The sequence below is a fragment of the Salmo salar genome, chromosome ssa25, assembly GCF_905237065.1.
Source record: "Salmo salar chromosome ssa25, Ssal_v3.1, whole genome shotgun sequence".
Taxonomy (NCBI): Eukaryota; Metazoa; Chordata; class Actinopteri; order Salmoniformes; family Salmonidae; genus Salmo; species Salmo salar.
This window is the reverse complement of record NC_059466.1, coordinates 48632187-48649191: the sequence shown is the minus strand read 5'-3', so window position 1 is coordinate 48649191 and position 17005 is coordinate 48632187. Positions and strand designations below refer to the sequence as shown.

General features: G+C 43.7%; 2 protein-coding genes across 4 annotated transcripts in view; one reads left to right on the top strand and one right to left on the bottom strand.

The window, feature by feature from the left end:
- Window positions 1-2526, top strand: part of LOC106586904 (FHF complex subunit HOOK interacting protein 1B) — a 106585-nt gene extending 104059 nt beyond the window's left edge. For 2 of the 3 annotated variants that reach the window (XM_045707819.1, XM_045707818.1), the window contains exon 13: window positions 555-2526. In XM_045707819.1, coding sequence (XP_045563775.1) covers window positions 555-865 — 311 coding nt within the window. In that variant the 3' untranslated portion in view covers window positions 866-2526. The remainder of the gene's footprint in view (window positions 1-554) is intronic. The other variant, XR_006762022.1, reaches the window with a different exon arrangement.
- An 11715-nt stretch (window positions 2527-14241) lies between these two features.
- On the bottom strand, window positions 14242-16759 carry LOC106586905 (uncharacterized). The gene is made up of 3 exons (XM_014174647.2): window positions 16682-16759; window positions 14615-14891; window positions 14242-14434 (listed from the first exon to the last, which is right to left on the bottom strand). The coding sequence occupies exons 2-3, from the start codon at window positions 14841-14843 to the stop codon at window positions 14256-14258; spliced, it is 408 nt and encodes a 135-aa protein (XP_014030122.2). The 5' UTR covers window positions 14844-14891; window positions 16682-16759; the 3' UTR covers window positions 14242-14255.
- Between the last annotated feature and the right edge of the window lie 246 nt (window positions 16760-17005).

The following is a 17005-nucleotide window of genomic DNA, read 5'->3' as shown; positions in this document are numbered from 1 at the left end:
TGTTTTAAACTGACCTGTTTTAAACTGACCTGTTTTAAACTGACATAACGGACCTGGTTTAAACTGACATAACGGACCTGGTTTAAACTGACATAACGGACCTGGTTTAAACTGACATAACGGACCTGGTTTAAACTGACCTGTTTTAAACTGACATAACGGACCTGGTTTAAACTGACATAACGTACCTGGTTTAAACTGACATAACGGACCTGGTTTAAACTGACATAACGGACCTGGTTTAAACTGACATAACGGACCTGGTTTAAACTGACATAACGGACCTGGTTTAAACTGACATAACGGACCTGGTTTAAACTGACATAACGGACCTGTTTTAAACTGACCTGTTTTAAACTGACATAACGGACCTGTTTTAAACTGACCTGTTTTAAACTGACATAACGGACCTGGTTTAAACTGACATAACGGACCTGTTTTAAACTGACATAACGGACCTGTTCAAACGGGCCACCTGTCCCGTCTGTCTGTTGTCAGTCTACCTGTCCAATCCTAACCACTTGCTATGCTGTGTGTTGCTGTCTCCTTTTCAGTGAAGAGCCGGAAACCTTCGCTAGGCGACCTGATCATGCGACACACCAACAGCCCCACGCGGGCACGCCACGCCGCCCAGCTTGCCCTGGCCCACGTACGAGACGGCGGCCAATCGCTGCACAGCGCCCTGTTCCGGGGCGGGACTGGGGGAGGGGCGTCGGGGCTGGAGAAGCAGGTGGAGGCTCTGAGGGTGAAGAACGCCGTCTACTGCGCTGTCATCTTCTCTGAGTTTCTCAAGGAGCTGGCCGCTCTGGCCCAGGAGCACTCTGTCTCCATGCCCTTTCTCCAGAGCCACGACACTGAGGAGTGATGCTCCCAATTCTGCATCCCAATTCTACACCATCATCCAAATGTGTGGTCTTGCAGACTCCCCGTCATTGATTGAAAAGCATTGGCTGACGGCATTTATTTTCCCCACCATTTAAATCTATGATGGAATGTGATCCGGGCAATGTCTGGGCCCAGGTCCACAAAGCATCTCAAGAGCAGCATCCGTTTTTTAAACTTTTAGATCATATGTACAAGTCCTAGACGGGCACTCCTCCTCTGAGACACTTTGTGGATGTGGGTCCAGCTACCGTTTACCCCCTCCCGCCTGCAGGGGGCAGAGGGAAGCACTGACAGGGCTGAGCGCTGCAGGGAAGAGACAAGAGGGAGGGGGGGGACAAGGTTAATTCGGACAATGAGAAATCAAGAAGGGAATTGCTATTGCTATATGTGAAAGAGTATTAGGGGAGAGACTACGTAACTCTTCTGTTTATGATACTGTGCATATCATGTAAATAATATTTATGTGGATATATACTATGAACACTAACTCTCAGTACATGTGTAGATTTTGGAGGGTGGTCTGTAGTGTCCATGGGTACGTGGTTAGACATGTACCAGCTTAAAGGAGAACAAGGTTAATAAAGCTTCCGTCTTTTAGGGAATTAGGAAAGAAAAAAAAAGCCTCACAACTTTCATTTTCGCTGTTCGGTACAGAGTTTGCAGAGCGCTGAAACTGATGGGTAATCTCCTGAAACCCAGTTCTGATTGGACATATCAACTGTAGTGGACACAACAGGAAGGTAATTGGCCAATGGGCTCGGAGCATCTCAAGAAGACACATTTTGTGTTTTGAAACGCATCACCTCAGCGTTGGAGAGTTAACATGATGGGAGAGGAGGGGTCTGGGAAGGGGAAGGAGACCAGAGATCCTCACACCCCCTGTAACTGTACTGGAAAACATGTTGGGAAAACGTTCATGTTTTATCATTCTTTTCAATTGAATTATATTATTTATTTTCTAAATGAAACATTTTTAAGACATATCAATGCCATGTGGGAGTGGCAAAATCTCAACGTGTGTGTGTGTGTGTGAGGTGCATGTATTAGAGTGTCTCCCTTCTCAGAGGAACAATATCCAGTCAGTTGTCAGGCCTGCACCTGGTGTTGCCATGGGAAAGGTGTGTTTCTGTTCTGGTGTTGCCATGGGAAAGGTGTGTTTATGTTCTGGTGTTGCCATGGGAAAGGTGTGTTTATGTTCTGGTGTTGCCATGGGAAAGGTGTGTTTCTGTTCTGGTGTTGCCATGGGAAAGGTGTGTTTATGTTCTGGTGTTGCCATGGGAAAGGTGTGTTTATGTTCTGGTGTTGCCATGGGAAAGGTGTGTTTATGTTCTGGTGTTGCCATGGGAAAGGTGTGTTTCTGTTCTGGTGTTGCCATGGGAAAGGTGTGTTTCTGTTCTGGTGTTGCCATGGGAAAGGTGTGTTTCTGTTCTGGTGTTGCCATGGGAAAGGTGTGTTTATGTTCTGGTGTTGCCATGGGAAAGGTGTGTTTCTGTTCTGGTGTTGCCATGGGAAAGATGTCTCTGCTCAGAAGGTTTAAAGTTGTGTTGTGGGACTGAGGTAGGAAAGACTAGTCAGAGCGCTATATTACACAGCAGGATCAATGAGTTAGCCAGCTAACTTCAATAAACAACCACAAATGACTACAGGTTCTCTTCCTCGTTGAAGACATGCTCTGGAATTTAGGTGACTACCAAATATTTCTTAAAACTCCTACTGGATGTGTCATTGTGTACTGCCGAAATGCAGAATTACTATTTTACCTCAATTAGTCACAGAAAGCGACTGTTTTTATTGGATTATTCTTTTATTTAACCTTTATTTAACTAGGCAAGTCGGTTAAGAACAAATTCTTATTTACAATGACGGCCTACCAAAAGGCAAAAGGCCTCCTGCGGGGACGAGGAATTAAAAATAGAAATAAATTAAATAAAAATCTAGGACAAAACACACATCACGACAAGAGACACAACTCAACACTCGATAAAGAGAGACCTAAGACAACACAGCATGGTAGCAACACAACATGGTAGCGGCACAAAACAGGGTACAAACATTATTGGGCACAGACAACAAACAGCACAAAGGCAAGAAGGTAGAGACAACAATACATCACACAAAGCCACAGCCACAACTGTCAGTAAGAGTGTCCATGATTGAGTCTTTGAATGAAGAGATGGAGATAAAACTGTCCAGTTTGAGTGTTTGTTGCAGCTCGTTCCAGTCGCTAGCTGCAGTGAACTGAAAAGAGGAGCGACCCAGGGATGTGTGTACTTTGGGGACCTTTAACAGAATGTGACTGGCAGAACGGGTGTTGTATGTGGAGGATGAGGGCTGCAGTAGATATCTCAGATAGGGGGGAGTGAACGGGTGTTGTATGTGGAGGATGAGGGCTGCAGTAGATATCTCAGATAGGGGGGAGTGAGGCCTAAGAGGGTTTTATAAATAAGCATCAACCAGTGGGTCTTGAGACAGGTATACAGAGATGACCAGTTTACAGAGGAGTATAGAGTGCAGTGATGTGTCCTATAAGGAGCATTGGTGGCAAATCTGATGGCCGAATGGTAAAGAACATCTAGTCGCTCGTGAGAACCCTTACCTGCCGATCTATAAATTACGTCTCCGTAAACTAGCACGGGTGGGATAGTCATCTGAATCAGGGTTAGTTTGGCAGCTGGGGGTGAAAGATTACGATAGAGGAAACCAAGTCTAGATGTAACTTTAGCCTGCAACTTTGATATGTGCTGATATACTCCCAAGTACTTGTATGAGGTGACTACCTCTAAACCCTCAGAGGTAGTATGGAAGCTGTTCTGCACCATTTTCCCCCATGTGGGCCAACCCTCTAGCAATTTGAGTTATGAATTTTTGCTTGTTGAATCCATTTCAAGCTTTTCTTTCTAAAATAATAAAAAAAAAATTAAAAAAGTTATTTCAGAAAAGTAAAGCAAATTTAGCTGGCTAACTCAATGATCCTGCTTTATAGTGTACCCTCACAGTAGTCTGAGAGAGACTGGGAGAAAACAGTGCTTGTTGCATTCAACCTCCCTTCTCTATGTTGGGTTAGATGGTTTCCTCAGGACACGAGATAATGGTTTAATGTGACTACGGTTTATCACAGTCACTTCTTGTTTGCATGAATTTATCGGAAATTCCCGTCCATCAAATCTTTTTTTTTTTTTTTGTATGTGTGTGATACACTCAGTCTAAAATAACCAGCCAGTTTTGTCTCTTAAAACCCTGAAAGAAATAGTCCTCACCCCTGGAATATAGAACACTAGACCCAACAAGCACTGATATCCTTGGAACTATCCTGTATTAAACACTCATGCTAAACTTTACATATTAGTTCATATACAGAGATAATATACAGAGAGAAAATATATAGAGATAATATACAGAGCTAAAAACTAATTATTTTTGTCTCTGAGATACTTAAGTAAAGAAGGAAGGGAAACCTGGTGTGTAGGAACTTTGTCTGTTGCAGTGGATCACGTATTTCAGGGTTTCCCAACTGACGTATTTCAGGGTTTCCCAACTGACGTATTTCAGGGTTTCCCAACTGACGTATTTCAGGGTTTCCCAACTGACGTATTTCAGGGTTTCCCAACTGACGTATTTCAGGGTTTCCCAACTGACGTCCCGGCTCTATTTGTCCTTCCGTCCCCCCCCCCCCAAGTTTTCTGAGCAAAAAGAAATGTTTTTATAAAAAAAGGTGCCCCCGGCCATCCGCTCAAGAAAGAATCGTCCCGCGACTGAATCTGGTTTATGATCCCTGACATATTTACTAATAACTTTGACCGTGTCAATGTTGCAGTGGATCACATAATTATTATTAGAAACTTTTTGACCGTTGCAGTGGACCTCATATTTATTATAAACGTTGACCGCGTCAGTGTTGCAGTGGACCTCATATTTATTAGTATGTGTCATGTTGAGCGTTGAGAAGCTAGCTAGCTAGCTGTGCCCACAGAGCGTTGAGAAGCTAGCTAGCTAGCTGTGCCCACAGAGCGTTGAGAAGCTAGCTAGCTAGCTGTGCCCACACAGTGTTTTTTAAGTTTTGCCAAGACACTTTAATCACTTTAATTTCAGTTTTTATAAAAACTATTGCAGTTGTTTTAAGCGTGTGTTTGTGTGTGTGTGTGTGTGTGTGTGTGTGTGTGTGTGTGTGTGTGTGTGTGTGTGTGTGTGTGTGTGTGTGTGTGTGTGTGTGTGTGAAAGTCCATCTCGAACCTAGCCTCTATTGTCATTGGCTTTTTTTTTTTTAATTTATTCTCATTGTGCAACTTAACATGTTTTTTTTTTTATTTTCTTGATTTGTCACAAAATGCAGTTTTAAAGCAGGTCCCATTTCACAGATGCCGTAGAACACGTTCTGTATTAACACTTCTCACAATTAAGGTTGTAATGATTCATTTAATCATCAGTCAATTCATCTTTGATTTGTTTTTATGCAGAAAATTATACATTTTACATGAAGACTCACTTGTATGAATCATTTTCTGTGGAGAGGGAAAAAAAAGCTGAATTTGAAAGTTGTAACCGTTGGACTCACTGACTTTAGTTATATCAGACCATTACCTGTTCTATTGAAACATCCAATCCACAAGCCATGCAAATCTACCATAAGCAATCATACGTTATGTAATGTAGGTATACTGATGCATATACAAACGCTAAACTATCTTCAGTTGATTTAATTGATTGGCTGATTGATTGGTGGATGGACTGACTGACTGGTTGGTGGATGGACTGACTGATTGATTGATTGGTGGATGGACTGACTGATTGATTGATTGGTGGATGGACTGACTGACTGACTGGTACAGTCAGTGGCTGGATCTGGTGGGGTTACCATGGTAAACTTTTACAAATGAAAAACGCTAAGACATTCAAGCAACCGTTTCAATTGTATTGATTGTTTGATGTTTTGTGAGTGTGTTCAACTCTTCACGTGTGTGTGTGTGTGTGCGCGTGTGAGAGAGAGAGGCAGAAGTAGTCTTCCTCAGCCATGCACCTCTTTCCCCCTTACAGCCATCTCTGTGGAACTGCCAGCCAGCCACTCCATATGTCTCCCCACCGTCCAGCTTTTAATAACATCTCCCATATTAATGTCATGAGAGATGTCATGAGTTCCTGGTATATTAACTGTTCATCATATTCAAACTGTTGGAGAGATGTCATGAGTTCCTGGTATGTTAACTGTTCATCATATTCAAACTGTTGGAGAGATGTCATGAGTTCCTGGTATATTAACTGTTCATCATATTTATACCATGTGGCAACAGTTCCAACTGACTGTAAATAATGAGAAAGCGGAACAACACTCTATGACATCATGAACTGATCATGTAATCAATAATCGTATGATGTGTAAGGAGTTATGGCTGTCATGTTAGCATTTTGATTTAAAGGGATATTGCGAGATTTTGCCAATTGAGCCCTTTATCAACTTACCCAGAGTCAGAAGCATGTAAATACAATTTTAATGAAATTACTTCTTAACTTCCTTCATGCTGAATGCAGAGACATGAAAATGGTATCCGTTAACTCATCTGACTCTGAGGAAGTAGAGAAAATGAATTGAGAAAATCTCGTCCTATCACTTTTTCAAAGTTTTTTGTTTTATGTATCTCATCTCTTCTTTCCTATTTTTGTTTCTGCGTTGTGAAACTAAGGATAGACTTGCCCAGAGATATTGTGTCTCCTGGAATCTATGCAAACACGCTGCGGTTGAAACGGGAGGTGAGTCATCTCTAAATAATGTAGAAACCAACCAATGGGTCTTTATAAATACAGGCGCATATGAATTAATCAACTGGACTGAATGAATTACACACAAAATGAAGAATGTTGTAATAAATATTTTTATATAATTAAAAGTAAAAAAAATTAAATAAACACAAAAAAAAGGGCATGTTTTTTTTATTTTTTATTAATTTATAAATGATTGACCTGTCAATATGGATTGTGTCCAGTATATAAGAATATTTGGAAGATAAATACACAACGCAGAGACAGAGGACCTAAAGTCAATAGAATACTAACGGTCAATGGAAAGAGGTTTTTCTGTAATAGGGGATTAATGCAGGGACATGGGAGGAATTCGCCTATATATTGAGTCTGAAATACGATACTTTGTTATTTGGCCATTGGCTCAGTTTTATTGCAAGGAATTCTAATTGGTCGACCACAGGCTAGGGCTGGGTTATTAAACGACATGCTGTCCCTTTGTTCTGGGGAGAGAATCACAGGAGAGAATCACTGAGGACAGGGAAGGAACTACCATCTACCTCTCAGCGTAACATCTATGATTTATCCTCTTTGAATAAACCTGTTTTCCTCCCCCTGATTTGCTTTGGGGTTTGTGTTATTGAAGAATAACAACAACCGCTAACACTGGTATTTTTTTGGGGGGGGGCTTTTTCTCTCCAGTTTCAATTTTTTTTTTCTGAGCTTCTGACACCACCACATGAGGTTTCTGTACAGATGAATACACAGTATTGTATGGCAAGCTGCTACCAAAATAGGTACTGTAGGTCCTCAGTCTAAAGTAGTTTTGTAGCAGCTTGCCACTTGACATTTGCGTTTCCTGTCTTTCACTCTTTTCTTCTTCTTTTAATAATGTATTCTCCTTCTAGATGAATGTGTGTCGGCACTCTTATCTCACAGCATGCCACAGCGCAACATTCTATAGATAACTGACTCTCAAACTCTTCCTTATTAGCCTAGCTCAGAGCAAGAATGATTCGGAAAGTATTCAGACCCCTTGACATTATACACATTTTGTTCATTTACATCCTTAGTAAAAAAAAAAATTTCATTAAATTGTTGTTTTTCATCATCAATCTACACACAATACCCCATAATGACAAAGTAAAAAAAAAATGGTTTTCAGAATTTTTTTTGCTAATTTATTATAAAAAATAAATAAAATGGAACTGAAATAGTATTCAGACCCTTTACTCTGTACTTTGTTGATGCACATTTGGCAGCGATTACAGCCCATTTTTCTTTGCAGATCCTCTCAAGCTCTGTCAGGTTGGATGGGGAGTGTTGCTGCACAGCTATTTTCAGGTCTCTCAAGAGATGTTCGATTGGAGTTAAGTCCGGGCTCTGGCTGGGCTACTCAAGGACATTCAGAGACTTGTCCCAAAGCCACTCCTGCGTTGTCTTGGCTGTGTGCTTAGGGTCGTTGTCCTGTTGGAACGTGAACCTTCGCCCCAGTCTGAGGTCCTGAGCTCTTTGGAGCAGGTTTTCATCAAGGATCTCTGTACTTTACTCTGTTAATCTTTGTCTCGATCCTGACTAGTCTTCCAGTCCCTGCCGCTGAAAAACATCCTCACAGCATGATACTGCCACCACCATGCTTCACCTTAGGGATGGTGCCAAGTTTCCTCTAGACGTGACGCTTGGCATTCAGGCCAAAGAGTTAAATCTTAGGAGACTAGAGTCTTTAGGTGGCTTTTGGCAAACTCCAAGCGGGCTGTCATATGCCTTTTACTGATGAGTGGCTTCTGTCTGGCCACTCTACCATAAAGGCCTGATTGGTGGTGTGCTAAAGAGATGGTTGTCCCTTCTGGAAAGTTCTCCCATCTCCACAGAGAAACTCTGGAGCTCTGTCAAAGTGATCATCAGGTTTTTGGTCACCTCCCTTGTCCAAGGCCCTTCTCCCCCCGATTGCTCACTTTTGCTGGGGGGCCAGCTCTGTATATTGACCTTGTTCACATTCACCTCAGTTCAATCTCTCCCAGGTAGCTGGATCAGGTAGGTGTTCTCTACTACTACCATGGGACTATGGTGGATGAGCTCTTATCACCACCACCACATGGGAACAGTCTCACAGGGGATATATTACAGCTTTAGGTCTCTGCTACCTACAGTATCTACACAGAAGGCAATATACAGAGAGGCATCTTGGAGTGAAATATCAGTATATCTATAAATCATTTATACATATACACTGAGTGTACAAAACATTAGGAACACCTTCCTAATATTGAGTTGCACCCCCTTTTGCTCTCAGAACAGCCTCAATTTCGTCCAAGGCATGGATTCTTCAAGGTGTCGAAAGCGTATCCACAGGGTTGCTGGCCCATGTCGACTCCAATGTTTCTCACAGTTGTTTCAAGTTGGCTGGATGTGTTTTGTGTGGTGGACCATTCTTGATACACAAAGGAAACTGTTGAGCGTTATAAACCCAGCAGCATTGCGGTTCTTGACACAAACCCGTGTGCCTGGCAGCTACTACCATAACCTGTTCAAAGGCACTTAAATCGTTTGCCTTGCCCATACACCCTCTGAATGGCACGCGTTTAGCCAGTAGTTTGTTACAGGGTTGATGGGAAATTTTATCAAGCAATCCAGTCTCTTTACAAAGTACCAATTGCTTGTGTGCGTGTCAATGAATATCGTTCAGATTGGTTTCCCACACCCTCGGGTTTAAAACAAGGAAACGCCTTTTCACCGACTTTGTTTGCTTTGTTTATAATTGATTTGGCAAAATAAATTAAACAGAAATATTTTGAGTAAGATATGATGAAATGCTAAGTATCCTTTTATATACTGATGATATTATTTTGATGGCGGAAACTGAACAAGACCTGCCGAACATGTTATCATGCGCAGTCTGTTGGTGTAAAAGATGGAGACTCAGGATTAACCAGACTAAAACACAGATAATGACTTGGTGGAAAAGATGGAGACTCATTAACAGACTAAAACACAGATAATGACTTGGTGGAAAAGATGGAGACTCATTAACAGACTAAAACACAGATAATGACTTGGTGTATAAGGTGGAGACTCATGCTCAACCAGACTAAAACACAGATAATGACTTGATGGAAAAGATGGAGACTCAGGATCAACCAGACTAAAACACAGATTATGACTTTCAGAAAACCAGCTACTAGGAGATGTGTTTTTCAGTTTTGTTTTGGTGAAAACATTGAGTTTACTAGCAATTATAAATATTGGGGTATTTTTATTGATGAACATATTACATTTTTATACGGAACATCTGCCCTGGCCGACTCAGCAAATATAGTTCTAAGGGGGAGTTAAAGGAAAAAGAAAAACAATCAAAGATATTGGTTACGCTACCTATTCCAAACTGTATCAGACATGTGTATGTCCTGTTCTGAACTATTCAGCAGGAGTGTGGGGTTGCTAAGAGGTATTTTTTTTTTTCTAAACAAACATGTTCATAACAGAGCACTTCGTTACTTTTTAGGTGTCCACAAGTTTGCACCGATGCTTGCAATATAACTGGGTACATGGGCTGGAAACCCTGTGAGGGGAAATGGAAGGTGTGTATGGAGAGACTTTGGAATAGACTGTTGTATAGGGCAACTGCCAGAATAGCTAGTTAAGTTTTTCAATGGAGTCTATCCGTAGGGGAGCCTGGGCAACAGTCTGACTGAACATCTGTATGAAACCCAAATTAAGGGGGACATAGAAATGATTAAAAAAAAACTGTTGATGCAATATGAAAAAAATGTGTGGAGGAGATTAATCATAAACCCAACAGGTGTGCCTTCTTAAAAGTTAATTTGTGTAATTTCTTTCCTTCTTAATGCGTTTTCAGCCAATCAGTTGTGTTGTGGGGGGGGGGTATACAGAAGATAGCCCTATTTGGTAAAAGACCAAGTCCATATTATGGCAAGAATAGCTCAAATAAGCAAAGAGAAACGACAGTCCATCAGTACTTTAAGACATGGTCAGTCAATACAGAACATTTCAAGAACTTTGAAAGTTTCTTCAAGTGCAGTCGCAAAAACCTTCAAGCGCTATGATGAAACTACCTTTCATGAGGACCGCCAAAGGAAAAGAAGACCCAGAGTTACCTCTGCTGCAGAGGATAAGTTCATTAGATTTACCAACCTCAGAAATTGCAGCCCAAATAAATGCTTCAGTGTTCAAGTAACAGACACATCTCAACATAAACTGTTCAAAGTAGACTGTGAATCAGGCATTCATGCATGAATTGCTGCAAAGAAACCACTACTAAAGGACGCCAATAAGAAGAAGAAGAGACTTGCTTGGTCCAAGAAACATGAACAATGGACATTATACCGGTGGAAATGTGTCTTTTGGTCTGGAGTCCAAATTGGTACGTTTCGGTTCCAACCGCCGTGTCTTTGTGAAACACAGTGTGGGTGAATGGATGATCTCTGCATGTGTATTTCCCACCGTGAAGCATGGAGGTGTTATGGTGTGGGGGTGCTTTGCTGGTGACACTGTGATATATGTAGAATTTAAGGTACACTTAACCAGCATGGTTACCACAGCATTCTTCAGCGATACACCATCCCATCTGGTTTGGGCTTACTGGGACTCTCATTTGTTTTTCAACTGGACAATGACCCAACACACCTCCAGACAGTGTAAGGGCTATTTTACCAAGAAGTAGAGTGATGGAGTGCTGCATCAGATGACCTGGCCTACACAATCGCCCGACCTCAATTCAACCAAATTGAGATGGTTTGGGATGAGTTGGACCGCAGAGTGAAGGATAAGCAGCCAGCAAGTGCTCAGCATATGTGGGAACTCCTTCAAGACGGTTGGAAAAGCATTACAGGTGAAGCTGGTTGAGAGAATGCCAAGAGTGTGCAAAGCTGTCATAAAGGCAAAGGGTAGCTATTTGAAGAATCTCAAATATAAAATATATTTGGATTTAACACTTTTTTTTGGTTACTACATGATTCCATATGTGTTATTTCATAGTGTTGTCTTCACTATTATTCTATAATGTAGAAAATAGTAAAAATAAAGAAAATCCCTTGAATGAGTAGCTGTGTCCAAAATGTTGACTGGTACTGTAGGTATATTATTTTACTGCTCTAAGGATGTAATTATTGTTTGGATAATCTTATTTACGATTATGTATAGATTGTTTTTTTCACTCTTTATGTGATGCGCAATGCAGAGAACACAGGAAGAAAAATGATCATTTAATTACCGTAGTGAATTATTGTAATGTTTGTTGATGTGTCAATTAATCCCATAAGGAATGGGTTGCCAATTGCCGATCATACATACACAATCCGTCTCAATTGTTTCGAGGCTTAAAAATCCTTTCACCTCTCTCCTCGCTTTCATCTACACTAATTTGAAGTGGATTAAACAAGTGACATCAATAAGAGATCATAGCTTTCATTTGGATTCACCTAGTCATTCTATGTCATGGAAAGAACAGGTGTTCCTAATGTTTTCTACACTCAGTATATTGACTGCATGTAACTTATACAGTTAATATACTGAGTGTACAAAACATTAGGAACACGTCATCTTTCCATGACATAGAATGACCAGGTGAAAGCTATGATCTCTTATTGACGTCTGGCAGGATCTAAAACATCTAGTTATTTCTCCCCTGTAGATTTCCACCATGTTGATTCCACCTTCAGAATGAATCTCAGAGGTCAAAGGTGATGAGACTACATTAAGGGGAATGCACTAAGGATAAATCACTTTGTATAAAAGCGTCTGCTAAATGTCATATATTATTATTTCTACATAAATGATATAGACTAGGTAGGGACAGAAGTGTGACGGATGTCGTTAATCGTGCACAGAACATTCAGTGCCCACTCAACCACCCACACACTCACTGAATGCCAAGTGGAGACGGCTTCGAAGGACAATGGTCTAGTTGTCTAGATACAGTGTCTCATAGTGGGGTGTGGTCGAGGCCACTGACAGGAAGTTTCTGTTAAACGAATCAAACGGAAATAGTTAGTGCACTACTTTTGACCAGGGCTCCCTATGGGGCTCCCTTTGGCCCCTGGTCAAAAGTAGTGCACTATGTAGGGAATAGGCTGCCATTTGAGATGCAGACATAGATGTGAATAAAACCTGTTTCTGCTGGTGTGATGTGGGTTATCTGGTGTGGGTTATCTGGTGCGGTGTGGGTTATCTGGTGTGGGTTATCTGGTGTGGTGTGGGTTATCTGATGTGGGTTATCTGGTGTGGGGTGGGTTATCTGGGGTGGGTTATCTGGTGTGGGTTATCTGGTGTGGTGTGGGTTATCTGGTGTGGGTTATCTGGTGCGGGTTATCTGGTGCGGTGTGGGTTATCTGGTGCGGTGTGGGTTATCTGGTGCGGTGTGGGTTATCTGGTGCGGTGTGGGTTATCTGGTGCGGTGTGGGTTATCTGGTGTGGGTTATCTGATGTGGGTTATCTGGTGCGGTGTGGGTTATCTGGTGCGGGGTGGGTTATCTGGTGCGGGGTGGGTTATCTGGTGCGGGGTGGGTTATCTGGTGTGGGGTATCTGGTGTGGGTTATCTGGTGTGGGTTATCTGGTGTGGTGTGTGGGTTATCTGGTGTGGTGTGGGGTGGGTTATCTGGTGTGGTGTGGGGTGGGTTATCTGGTGTGGTGTGGTGTGGGTTATCTGGTGTGGGTTATCTGGTGTGGTGTGGAGTGGGTTATCTGGTGCGGTGTGGGTATTCTGGTGTGGTGTGGGTTATCTGGTGTGGGTTATCTGGTGCGGTGTGGGTTATCTGATGTGGGTTATCTGGTGTGATGTGGGTTATCTGGTGTGATGTGGGTTATCTGGTGTGGTGTGGGTTATCTGGTGTGGTGTGGGGTGGGTTATCTGGTGTGGGTTATCTGGTGTGGTGTGGGGTGGGTTATCTGGTGTGGTGTGGGGTGGGTTATCTGGTGTGGGTTATGGTGTGGTGTGGGGTGGGTTATCTGGTGTGGTGTGGTGTGGGTTATCTGGTGTGGGTTATCTGGTGTGGTGTGGAGTGGGTTATCTGGTGCGGTGTGGGTATTCTGGTGTGGTGTGGGTTATCTGGTGTGGGTTATCTCTGTTATTATCCTATACTTTTATTTCTCTCTCTCTCTCTGTCCCTCTCCTCTTTTTCTATATCTCGGTCCCTCTATCTATCTATCGCTCTGTCTCTCCCTCCTCCTCCCTCCCTCCCTCCTTCATCACAATCTCCATGGGTGTTTGATGAATCTGAGTCAGAGAGAGAGAGAGAGAGAAGTCATGAGGACCAGCTGCTGTACATTTAAGTCCCCAAGATCAAGGACTTTACAGACACGCTGCAATTAATAAAAAATGCCTAGTTCAACAATAAATTGACTCACTCTCAAAGGAATCGTCCTTGGAATCACAGAACAGGAACTTTTTGTCTTTGTGACTAAATAACTGGAAAAGTTGGCGTAGATTACCAATATCCGTGTCTGTGGTGTATTAATAAACTGCGGATGGAATACAGCATTGCTCATCTGTCAATTTCATTTAATTGGCTTTTAACCCTGAGAGACCAAATGTCCTTTCCTCACACTCCTCTCCTCCACCCCCCTACCTCTCCCTATCAGCCCCCTTCCTTCCTTCCTCCCTTCCTTTCTTCCTCCCTCTCCCTCAGCTTCCCTCCTCCTCTTCCTCCTCCAGGGGCAGTAGGGCCTCGCTGGAGATCTCCTGCGCCTCCTGGTAGTCTGTCACCTTGTGGTGCTGGTGTTGCTCCTTGCTGGGGGACGGGCCCGGCAGGTGGAGGGCCGAGCTGGGCAGGGAGATTATGGAGGGGTGGGAGAAGTTGAACGCTGTAAGGGGAACGGGAGGAAGGTGGTTATAAATTGATCTGAATCTGAATTGGAAAGTAAGGGAAGTGTGCATTGTGTTTGTGCCATGAAATGGGATGGAAGAACTTGAACGTTGGAGATGGGAGATCAGGAAGGGAGGGAGAGGAGGTTTATTGGACAACAGAGTGGAGGTTAGCTCACCAAACTGGGAGAGCAGGCCCATCATCTTGGGCTCAGACACCGGTCTACCTGCTACCAGAGACGCATAGTCCGGTGAGTCGAACTTGGCCCACCTGGCCTTGGGGTGTAGGTAGCTGCCCTCCCAGCCGTCACACACCTCCACCAGGCCCGAGGGAGAGACAGAGAGCCTGAGGCAGGAGAAGGCCAGAGGGGTGTTGGGCCCCAGCCTCAGCTCTGTCCTCCTCTCCATCCCCAGCACACGCAGTTTGGCATCTGAGCTGCAGTACACCTCGCTCACCTGGAACCAAGAGATAGAAAGAGATTAGACCAGGGCTCTCCAACCCTGTTCCTGACAGCTAGCGTCCTGTAGGTTTACACTCCAACCCTGTTCCTGGAGAGCTACCCTCCTGTAGGTTTATACTCCAACCCTGTTCCTGGAGAGCTACCGTCCTGTAGGTTTACACTCCAACCCTGTTCCTGGAGAGCTACTGTCCTGTAGGTTTACACCAGGGCACTCCAACCCTGTTCCTAACAGCTAGCATCCTATAGGTTTACACTCCAACCCTGTTCCTAGAGGGCTACCGTCCTGTAAGGTTTACACTCCAACCTTCTTCCTGAGAGCTAGCGTCCTGTAGGGTTACACTCCAACCCTTTTCCTGAGAGTTAGCGTCCTGTAGGTTTACACTCCAACCTTGTTCCTGGAGATCTACTGTCCTGTAGTTTTACATTCCGACCCTGTTCCTGACAGCTAGCGTCCTGTAGGTTTACACTCCGACCCTGTTCCTGGAGAGCTAGCGTCCTGTAGGTTTACACTCCAACCCTGTTCCTGAGAGCTAGTGTCCTGTAGGTTTACACTCCAAACCTGTTCCTGACAGCTAGCGTCCTGTAGTTTTACATTCCGACCCTGTTCCTGACAGCTAGCGTCCTGTAGGTTTACATTCCGACCCTGTTCCTGGAGAGCTAGCGTCCTGTATGTTTACACTCCGACCCTGTTCCCGAGAACTAGCGTCCTGTAGGTTTACACCAGGGCTCTCCAAACCTGTGCCCAGGGAGCTAGCATCCTGTAGGTTTACACCAGGGCTCTCCAAACCTGTGCCCAGGGAGCTAGCATCCTGTAGGTTTACACCAGGGCTCTCCAAACCTGTGCCCAGGGAGCTAGCATCCTGTAGGTTTACACCAGGGCTCTCCAAACCTGTGCCCAGGGAGCTAGCATCCTGTAGGTTTTTGGACCCTAATCTAGCGCACCTGATACTAATAATTAGCTGGTTGATAAACTGGATTGGGTTAATTACAACGGGTTGGAGTGAAAACCTACATAATGGAAGCTCTCCAGGAGCAGGGTTGGAGTGTAAACCTACATGATGGAAGCTCTCCAGGAGCAGGGTTGGAGTGTAAACCTACATGATGGAAGCTCTCCAGGAGCAGAGTTAGTGTAAACCTACATGATGGAAGCTCTCCAGCAGCAGGGTTGGAGTGTAAACCTACATGATGGAAGCTCTCCAGCAGCAGGGTTGGAGTGTAAACCTACATGATGGAAGCTCTCCAGCAGCAGGGTTGGAGTGTAAACCTACAGGACAGTAGATCTCCAGGAACAGGGTTAGAAAGCCTTGGATTAGACAATGCCCACTGGGTACAGACATCAGTGCAATGTTTAGTTTTGATTAACATTTGGTTGAGTTGTCAGCTAAAGTGAATTTAATGTGAAATCATCAAAATAATTCACCATGGCATTGGATTTAAGCTAAAAGGTAAACAAATCTAAAATCTAAATCCCTTATGTTGATTCCTTAAAAAAAAATCTAATTTGTTTTTCACGTTGATTCAACGTCATCACATTGAAGATTTTGGTTGAAATGACATGGAAACAACGTTGATTCAACCAGCTTTTGCCAAGTGGATGATGCCATAAATATCAAGACTTCTATGGTGCACATATGCAATGGGAGCCATGTGAGTCCCATTCCCCCACTCCCTGTTTGTGTCAGACATGGCAGTTGGTCCGAGGTATATATAGTGCATAAAAAAAAATAGCTGAGATTGAGAAAAGCGATACATCATTCTGATGTTTATCTAAGTCCAGTGTCTCACCAGGTAGAGACGGTGTACAGAGTCCAGCCAGGGCAGGTTGTCCCTGAGGGACAGCTGTCTGTGTGGAGCCAAGGGGCATATTGCTGCCTCCTTCCTCAGGTTGCTGACCTGCACACGGACCCTCCCCACGCCATCCAGGAACTCCTCGTGCAGGAAGTCGCAGCGCACGGGCCCCTCAGTCTTCAGGGAGACCTCTGGTGAGCCGGCCGGGTCATCTAACAGATCCTTCAAGGGCCCTAGGGGGAACAGGGAGCGTACTTTACGCACACGCAGCGAACGCTCCACACGTTTCCCGATAACGCAGAGAGGACGGAACATCTGGGC